Consider the following 9,352-nt stretch of genomic DNA (forward strand, 5'->3'; position numbering starts at 1 on the left):
AGGTTACTAATATTACCTAGCAACATTTTCTACCACAAGAAAATTCAGTCGGAGAGAAACACTCTCAGTCGGGTTGGGAGTGTGGAGTGGCTGCGGTTCTCCCAGCCACCTGTTAGGGGCGCCCTTGAACTCTTGTGCCAGCTCTGTCCTAGCGGCTGAACGCAGAGTGCTCGTGCTTATTCTGAAAACCAGAGAGAACAGAGAGGTAACGGGGCCTTTAGCGAGGCCCCAGGCCCCCCATAGAAGAGGCCCTGTAAAACAGGTTTGGGTACTGAGCTAGTTTACGGTTTCTCCAGAAGTACCTTCATCAGCATTGCCCAGTTATTTTAGGCGGTGACAGGGTTTCCAGTGTTGATCTTGGACTTGTCTTGCCATTTGTCTTACAACAGTAAAGATTAAAGATTAAGGGATGACGGAGATGTTGCTGACCATGCGTTTGCGTCAAAACGGATGACCTCAACCTGTTTAAAGAGGTTAAGCTTCCCAGCGTTGAGGCAGTATTTTGACGTGTCTGCTGCTCTAAGCTCAATGAGCAAATATTAGCAGGACCATAATCTGTGTAAAATTACTTTATTTGTGAAAAAACAATAACATAAAAAAGAAACACTGAAAGAATAAACATATATACACAACAGAATTTTGTTATATGAAATTTCATGACTTCCATGAAAAAATGTGATTTACAAATGAAACGTTCAAGAATGACATGTATGGCGTAATGAGGACACACTAAGCGCAGAATGTTTTGTACCTGGCAATGTAACCAGTCAAAGTTCCAGGGTTCAGCGCACATGTATATATATACGTAAGACACAACTGATAAATACAAAATGGCACCCTAAAGAGTAATGGGCTCTGTCAAAGAGAGACATGGTTTAGTCAAAGGAACAAGAGAAAGGTGTGTGTGTCCTAAAGGTGAAATGTGAGTGTTTGCATTTCACGGAAGACTGTTTGCTGGTCCAAGATCTTTCTTGTCATTCCAGCTACCTTGGAAGAGGTTTAACAAAATTAACTGTGAATGAATATGTTGTTGACGAAGGTTGAATGGTTAGAGAGAGAAAGGGAACATGTGACAGGACTGTCAATATCCAGTCGAGTGCAGTACGTGTTTCTTTTACAGTTGAACTGTTACCTTTTTTTCAGAGTAGACTCATTGCATAGGAAACATGATCACATGGCTTGAATAATATTAACAACAATAATAACAACAAATCAATGTCTGTAAAGGACAATTATAAGTGAGACTTTCATAACCTTTTTCTCTTTGTGAATATTTGTACATTCACTTTTGGCAAAAAAACAAAAACAAAAACCTTTTAATTGGCAGTCTGACCTCCAATGACCCAGCAGTGCATCATCAGCCAGGGGTGTTCTGGGATGGAGGAGTCTGTGTACCTGCTAGAAAAAAGGTAGAAGGTGACTTTTTGATTAATTAGCGCTGATTGACAGGTGAGACCGGACTATTCAAAGCATTGGCAAAGCGGTCACGTGCAAAACGCTAACAGGTGCAGTGAAAACATGACGTGCAGTTACCCAGGTGCCTGCCCCCCAACATCATGCAAAGCATCACCAAGGTGGTGTGAGAGGGGCCTTATTCCTGGGGGCTGGCCGAGGGCTGAGGGGGGGTGGGTGTAGGTGGGGGTGGACATGGCTTCAAAGTTCCTTTCTTTTGCTCTTCCCAAATGTTCTTGAGCTTGCAGAGGAAGGGGTTGTGGGTTAGCCAGTCGTGGAATAAGCCCCTCCCTTTTCTTTCTAGTTCATCAGCGCTACGGTGCTCTCTGGCTGCTCCCCACACAGTCCGGAGAAGAACTCCAGTGCCAGGCGCACGTGGATGGGCACAAACACGTAGGATGTGTAGACCACCATGGCCACCATGGTGAAGAGCACCGTGTTGAAGATGGACTTCTCCCACGGCTCTAGGACGTAGATGCCTGTGATCAGCAGGTACTGGTAGTAGAGCCACCCCAGGTAGTCGCACAGGTTCTTCACATCCATGCCTGAGATGCGGTTCCCTGCCGGAGTGGAGCAGTGAGCAGCGAGCAGTCTGGCGGCGGAGGCAGGCAGGTCAGCGGGGGGCACGTGGCCGGACATGAAAGAGAGAGAAACAGGAAGGTGCGTCATGCCACAGAAGTGCGGCTTGCCTGGAACGTCCCCTCTTCCCCTGTGTGTTTGTCATTGCATATTCCCTTGGTCACAAAGCCATAGAAGCAGGTGTAACTTCCTACGGGGGCGTGAGGAAAACAGTAGGGTAAAAAACTAAAAAACACAATGCACAACTTGCGACATAACGGAGAAACAGGACCGGGCCTAATCACAGACCCCGTCGACGGGGCCACTGCGACTTTTCTAAACATGCAACTCTCAAGAGCAGCGTCTGCTGTTACTACAACCAGACGGTGCCTGCAGTGTCAGCTGAAATAAATGCTTCATATATCTCTGGGGACCATGTGTGATGTTTGCTATGGAAAACGTTCATGGAGTAAAGAGGAAAAAAACGGGTGCTGGGAGAGAGAGAGAGAGAGAGAGAGAGAGAGAGAAATATGGAGAGAAAGGTAGAGAGAAAAAGGGAGAGAAAGGTAGAGAGGGAGAGAGAAATAGAGAAAGAAAGAAAGGTAGAGAGAAAGATGGAGAGAAAGAGGGAGAGAGAAATAGAGAAAGAGAAAGATGGAGAGAAAGAAAGGTAGAGAGTGAAAGAAAGGTAGAGAGAGAAAGGGAGAGAAAGAGACAAAGAAAGAAAGGTAGAGGGAAAGAGACAGAGAGAAAGAAAGGTAGAGAGTGAAAGAAAGGTAGATAGAAAGAAAAAGAAAGGTAGAGAGAGATGGAGAGAAAGGGAGAGAGAGAGAGAAATAGAAAGAAAGGTAGAGAAAAAGAAAGGGAGAAAGATGGAGAGAGGTAGAGAGAAAGATGGAAAGAGAGAGAGTCAGAGGGAGAGAAAGAAAGGTAGAGAGTGAAAGAAAGGTAGAGAGTGAAAGAAAGGTAGAGAGAGAAAGAAAGGTAGAGAGAAAAAGGGAGAGAAAGGTAGAGAGAAAGGTAGAAAGATGGAGAGAAAGGTAGAGAGGGAGAGAGAAATAGAGAAAGAGAAAGAAAGGTAGAGAGTGAAAGAAAGGTAGAGAGAGAAAGAAAGGTAGAGAGAAAAAGGGAGAGAAAGGTAGAGAGAAAGGTAGAAAGATGGAGAGAAAGGTAGAGAGGGAGAGAGAAATAGAGAAAGAGAAAGAAAGGTAGAGAGTGAAAGAAAGGTAGAGAGAGAAAGAAAGGTAGAGAGAAAAAGGGAGAGAAAGGTAGAGAGAAAGGTAGAAAGATGGAGAGAAAGGTAGAGAGGGAGAGAGAAATAGAGAAAGAGAAAGAAAGGTAGAGAGTGAAAGAAAGGTAGAGAGAGAAAGAAAGGTAGAGAGAAAAAGGGAGAGAAAGGTAGAGAGAAAGGTAGAAAGATGGAGAGAAAGGTAGAGAGGGAGAGAGAAATAGAGAAAGAGAAAGAAAGGTAGAGAAAGATGGAGAGAAAGGTAGAGAGAGAAAGGGAGAGAGAAATAGAGAAAGAAAGATGGAGAGAAAGAGAAAGGTAGAGAGTGAAAGAAAGGTAGAGAGAGAAAGGGAGAGAAAGAGACAAAGAAAGAAAGGTAGAGGGAAAGAGACAGAGAGAAAGAAAGGTAGAGAGTGAAAGAAAGGTAGAGAGAAAGAGAAAAAGAAAGGTAGAGAGAGATGGAGAGAAAGGGAGAGAGAAATAGAAAGAAAGGTAGAGAGAAAGCTGGAGAGAAAGGTAGAGAAAGAGGGAGAGAGAAATAGAGAAAGAAAGAAAGGTAGAGAGAAAGAGGGAGAGAGAAAAGTAGAGAGAAAGAAAAAGGGAGAGGGACAGAAAGAGAAAAGGGTAGAGAGAAAAAAGTAGAGTGAAATAGAGAAAGAGAGAGAAAGAAAGGTAGCAAGAGAGACAGAGAAAGAAAGGTAGAGAGAAAGATGGAGAGAAAGGTAGAGAGAAAGAAAGAGAGGGAAAGAAAGAAAGAAAAAAGGTAGAGAGAGAAAAAAGGTAGCGAGAGTGAAAGAGGTAGAGAAAGGGAGAGAAAGAAAGGTAGAGAGAGGGAGAGAGGGAAAGAAAGGGAGAGAAAAAGATAGAGAGAGAGAAAGAAAGGTAGAGAGAGAGAAAGGTAGAGAGAGAGAAAGAAAGGTAGAGAGAGGGAGAGAAAGGTAGAGAAAGAAAAAAGACAAAGAAAGGGAGAAAGATAGAAAGGTAGAGAGAAAGAAAGGGAGAGAGATAGAGAAAAAGAAAGGTAGAGAGAAAGAAAGGTAGAGAGAAAGAGGGAGAGAGAAAGAAAGGTAGAGAGAAATGGAGAGAAAGGTAGAGAAAGAGGGAGAGAGAAAGAAAAAAGGTAGAGAAAGATGGAGAGAAAGGTAGAGAGAAAGAGGGAGAGAGAAAGAAAAGTAGAGAGAGAAAGAAAGAAAGGGAGAGAGGGAGAGAGAAAAGGGTAGAGAGAGAAAAAAGTAGAGTGAAATAGAGAAAGGTAGAAAGAGGGAGAGAAAGAAAGGTAGCAAGAGAGACAGAGAAAGAAAGGTAGAGAGAAAGATGGAGAGAAAGGTAGAGAGAGAAAGAAAGAGGGAAAGAGAAAGAGAAAGAAAGAAAAAAGGTAGAGAGAGAAAAAAGGTAGCGAGTGAAAGAGGTAGAGAAAGGGAGAGAAAGAAAGGTAGAGAGAGGGAGAGAGGGAAAGAAAGGGAGAGAAAAAGGTAGAGAGAAAGATAGAGAGAGAAAGAAAGGTAGAGAGAGAGAAAGAAAGGTAGAGAGAGGGAGAGAAAGGTAGAGAAAGAAAAAAAGACAAAGAAAGGGAGAAAGATAGAAAGGTAGAGAGAAAGAAAGGGAGAGAGATAGAGAAAAAGAAAGGTAGAGAGAAAGAGGGAGAGAGAAAGAAAGGTAGAGAGAAATGGAGAGAAAGGTAGAGAAAGAGGGAGAGAGAAAGAAAAAAGGTAGAGAAAGATGGAGAGAGAGAGAAAGAAAAGTAGAGAGAGAAAGAAAGAAAGGGAGAGAGGGAGAGAGAAAAGGGTAGAGAGAGAAAAAAGTAGAGTGAAATAGAGAAAGGTAGAGAGAAAGAGGGAGAGAAAGAAAGGTAGCAAGAGAGACAGAGAAAGAGGTAGAGAGAAAGATGGAGAGAAAGGTAGAGAGAGAAAAAGGGAGAAAGGTAGAGAGGGAAAGAGAGAAAGAAAGAAAAAAGGTAGCGAGAGTGAAAGAGGTAGAGAGAGAAAGAAAGGTAGAGAAGGAGAGAAAGAAAGGAAGAGAAAGGCAGAAAGGTAGAGAGAGAGAAAGAAATAGAAAGAGAGAGAGAGAGAAAGGTAGAGAGAAAGAGACAGAGAAAAAGAAAGAGAAAGATAGAGAGAAAGAAAGGGAGAGAGAGAGAGAGCGAGAGAGAGTGCAAGTCAGAAAAACCCACATGTTCAAATCCGCTTATGACAGGAACCCCAAGAGTAACTCAAAAGTGCAGCAGGACATCTACCGACTAGTAAATGAGGGCAGTCAGCAATCCGAGAGCACGTGAGTGCTGAAATACTGCGCGCTGTCAGCCTCTGCGTGCAGATGGTGTAAAATGTTTTCATGCATTCATTCATCTAACTGATAATAGTCTTCCTATCGGCTGTGGACGGAATAAACGTGTTATTACTCTGTTCTAAGGCCCTGCCAGGACCCCTGTGGCTATTCAGCGCTTCTAATCAGATTACCCACGACCTGCTGCAGGACAGTAAACGACAGAGGCGGTCACGACGGGAAACGTTAGGAATAATAGCGGTAGGGCGACTTGGCTGCTCCGCAGGTAAAACTGCACGACTGTTCCTTCGACTGAGCGCTTTGTACGACATTGTACTGGATCCCAACAAGACAACAAGATTCCAACAAGCCACTGGCCCTCCTGTGCAGTTACCCACGCTGGGTTTGCGGTAGGTAGGGTTACTCGACTCCTTGGTTACAGTGTCAGCCAAACTTGTTAGTACAAGTCAATTAGAAAGTGAAGTTAATGATTTCCAGCTGTGATGTAAATGCCCAGGGCAGATGTCATGGCTCACTGGGGGCCGAGGGTACCTGCTGGAGACGACGTAAACACACGGCACCTTTCACGCACAGACTGGCAGTGACGAGAAAAAAAATCCATATGAAATCCGTATTTTGCGTCAATTTACAAAACTGACGAAACGGATTCGTTTTAAAGCAATTAATAGTTTAATAGCACTGAATACCTAATCCCACATTCCCTCACTGCTGTGCTTTGGTTCCTTACCACATCTGATCATTTCGTTTTTTCGAGTCAACAGAGAAATTAAAACACAATATACTCTCAGCCCTCCCGCATCCAACGCACGTGCACACACATAAAACGCATCAACACTGACTTTCTGGTTAACACGTTTTTTTTGTTTGTTTTTTTTGTTTTTGTTTTGTTTTTTAGGATCGGTCATATGAGGCAAGAACACAGTAAGATTAAACGAGGCACTCACCTCTGCGAGCTTTCCGGATAAAGTTTATTGCGGGACGCTGTCCGCCAAAGCCAGCGCGCGCGCGCTACCGTTCCGTTGCTTCGCTGAAGCGCAAAATCTGCCGCACCAGTTCAGGAATGTCAGGTCATTCAATGTTTAGGTCGGACACCACACCCACCCCAGTCTCTTTTCACAATCACCTGTGTGTGTGCGTGTGTTTGTTTTTGTGTGTGCGTAGTCTTTATGTTTGTGCAGGTGAAATGCAGAGGCAGTCCACGCACAGTCCATGCGTGTTAAAACATTTTCCGCGAGACAGACATCCCAGACGTTCCGGATGGCGAACCAACGACTTGCTTTAACAGGGAGGCATGTTAAAGGTCCCGCGCTCTTAGTATGCATTTATGACAACTTTTCTGCTCGTGTCGCAGGGTCTCCTCTTCCTCCTGCTCGTGTCGCAGGGTCTCCTCTTCCTCCTCCTCTGTCATGATGCTGCACCGCAGTACAGCGTGTGACGTCAGCGCCCACGTGCGCTGCCGCACCGACGGGGAAGGACTGACTCGGAACGATCACGCTCACATTTCATGCTGTAAAGGGGATACGAAATTTGGAAAGTTAGGAATTGTAAGTAAACGTAGGTGTTTTTTTTTTTTGTTTTTTTTTAAATATTATTATTATTACAGGCCTTACGTAACGTGCTCCGATCATATTTCTGCTGTCACAAGCAGAGCGAGAAATCTAACGCTGGAATCTCATAGAATCACTGTTAATTCACCAGGGGGGTGTCAGTCTGCACCATATTCCCTAAGACCATTTCTGTGCCCTGCCTCGACAAATTACCAGAAAACAATAGCCCATTGATTCTTCTTTAATCAATCAATCAATCAATCAATCTCTCTTTCTCTCTCTCTCTCTCTCTCTCTCTCTCTCTCTCACACACACACACACACACACACACACACACACACACACACACACACACACACACAAACCCTTTTTACCTGTGTTAGATTTTTTTTTTAAGTGCAATGAGTGTGTGGGTTTCTAAAGCCACATTAAGTATATCCACCAAACTGCTGAACTTGTATAGCTGGTGGAGGTAATCCCCAAAGACAATGGATTTCTGTAGTGCTCCCTATTGAATATGTTATATGGTATAAACCTCTGTATATGTTATACATCTCTGTGTATGGTACAGACCACTGTATGTGTTATAGACCTCTGTATATTGTATAGACCTCTGTATGTGTTATACACCTCTATGTGTTATACACCTCCACATATGGTGTAGACCTCTGTGTTATACACCTTTGCATATGCTACAGACCTCTGCATATAGTATAGAAATATGGTATAGACCTCTGCATATGGTATAGATATATGATACAGACCTCTGTATATGGTGTAGACCTCTGCATATGGTATAGATCTCTGCATATGGTGTAGACCTCTCATGTAGGCCTACTTGTTTCCTTAGAAATCCTTTCAAACAGTGGTTTTGTCAGTATGAAGGTCAAATACCAGGACCTTAATAAACAACTAAATATTTCAGTGCATTCCTGTGATTATGTAAAATAAAATAAAAAGGACAAATTGATTACAACCGGAAACAAGACTTTGAGTATTTATAATAAAATATCGACTCTGGTGCCTAAGCCATTTTTGATTATTTTTGTTTCCCCTGAAATAATCATTTTTAAAATTAAATTTATGTCTGAAAATAACCACATCATGAAATTTCATAAATTCCATAAAATTATCATGATTCAGAAAGCTGTTTTTATCCAAGGACCAAAAAAGGGGTAAATGCTTTAGGAATAAATTTCTTTTTTATTGATAACCCAGTCAGAATGGCACAAGGGATTTTATGACAGCGACATGATCCTCCAGGCCTCTGGTGTCCCTCTTTTCAAGCTAAATGCAGTAAAGAACTGCTTATAAACTAGAATAAGGGATAATAAGGAACATGGAAAAACGGTCACAGCCACACAAGCGGACGTATACGTGCTAAGGACACAGTCAGAGCTGCACACGCGTGCCTGTGTTCGCCAAGCTCCTGATTCAAGAGGAGTCGGTGTTTCAGCAGTTCTGAAACAGACCATGGTGGCACCACGAGTGTCTGCTTAAAAAACAGCCTCGGGGAAGGGGTAGAGGGGTAGCCTGGGTAGACGGGGTAGCCTCGGGGGATTGGTGGGGGAGCAGGCAAGGTGCTAAACGCTGCTTACAAAGACAACCACATCACCAGCGTCTTAGCCCGTACATTTACTCTAAGGGGGACGTGGGGACCTAAGCAGACGTGACAGTTCTGCACAGCGGTCTTTCTGCAATTGACTGGGTAAATCAGGCAAATCAATAACGTAATTTACTGTAAGACAGCTAGAGGGTGGAAATCTGCACGAATTTTCCAAAACCGGAGGGAGAAACCTCACTGCTATACGGAGCCTACAGCTTAACCATAATGACCTATTCTTTAGCCAGAAAAACACACCATCATGGCGACACTTGGGAATGTTTTAATAGATATTTTTGTAGTATTCTATTTTTTTTTACAGGGTCTTATGTAATGAAACATTTAGAATATGCTTTCACTGAAACTTGATCTGGTAAACAGATAAGTCTTGAAAAAAAAAAAGACGTAATAAGACCAAACAAAAAGGTATTGAACGCATTGCTCATTTGAAAAGATGTCATTGTGAGCGAGTCATTTGTAGAGATAACCAGAGATAACCACTCACTGTCAAGCATGCAGTGCTAGAGTGTAAAAGAGACTGGGGAGTGACTGGTTTTGACCCAGGTGAACAAACACAGAAATAGCTAACAGAGATGCCATGGTCTCAGTCACTGATCTGAGAACAGTTATGCCGCTTGCCCTACAATAGGGAATGGGAGTCCAAGATCAGTACAGCATAGA

General features: G+C 43.2%; 1 protein-coding gene across 3 annotated transcripts; it reads right to left on the reverse strand.

Annotated features, from left to right (window-relative positions):
* Window positions 1–554: 554 nt before the first annotated feature.
* Window positions 555–8,044, reverse strand: sptssb (serine palmitoyltransferase, small subunit B). Of its 3 annotated transcripts, none has more exons than XR_014125933.1 (2): window positions 1,534–2,496; window positions 555–1,398 (listed from the first exon to the last, which is right to left on the reverse strand). XR_014125933.1 is itself a non-coding variant. In XM_027027427.3 (2 exons), the coding sequence occupies exon 2, from the start codon at window positions 1,993–1,995 to the stop codon at window positions 1,753–1,755; it is 243 nt and encodes an 80-aa protein (XP_026883228.2). In that variant the 5' UTR covers window positions 1,996–2,044; window positions 6,466–8,044; the 3' UTR covers window positions 555–1,752. The 3 variants fall into 3 exon arrangements, 2 of the variants coding, with proteins under 2 accessions (XP_026883228.2, XP_081579141.1); XM_027027427.3 differs by adding an exon at window positions 6,466–8,044 and having other exon boundaries at window positions 555–2,044; XM_081723015.1 differs by adding an exon at window positions 6,466–8,044 and having other exon boundaries at window positions 555–2,221.
* Between the last annotated feature and the right edge of the window lie 1,308 nt (window positions 8,045–9,352).

This window comes from Electrophorus electricus, chromosome 11 (genome assembly GCF_041902795.1).
Source record: "Electrophorus electricus isolate QZ-2024a chromosome 11, ASM4190279v1, whole genome shotgun sequence".
Taxonomy (NCBI): domain Eukaryota; kingdom Metazoa; phylum Chordata; class Actinopteri; order Gymnotiformes; family Gymnotidae; genus Electrophorus; species Electrophorus electricus.

Coding starts and splice junctions, on each gene's coding strand:
- sptssb (XM_081723015.1), bottom strand. CDS start 2,121: ATGACGCACCTTCCTGTTTCTCTCTCTTTCATGTCCGGCCACGTGCCC.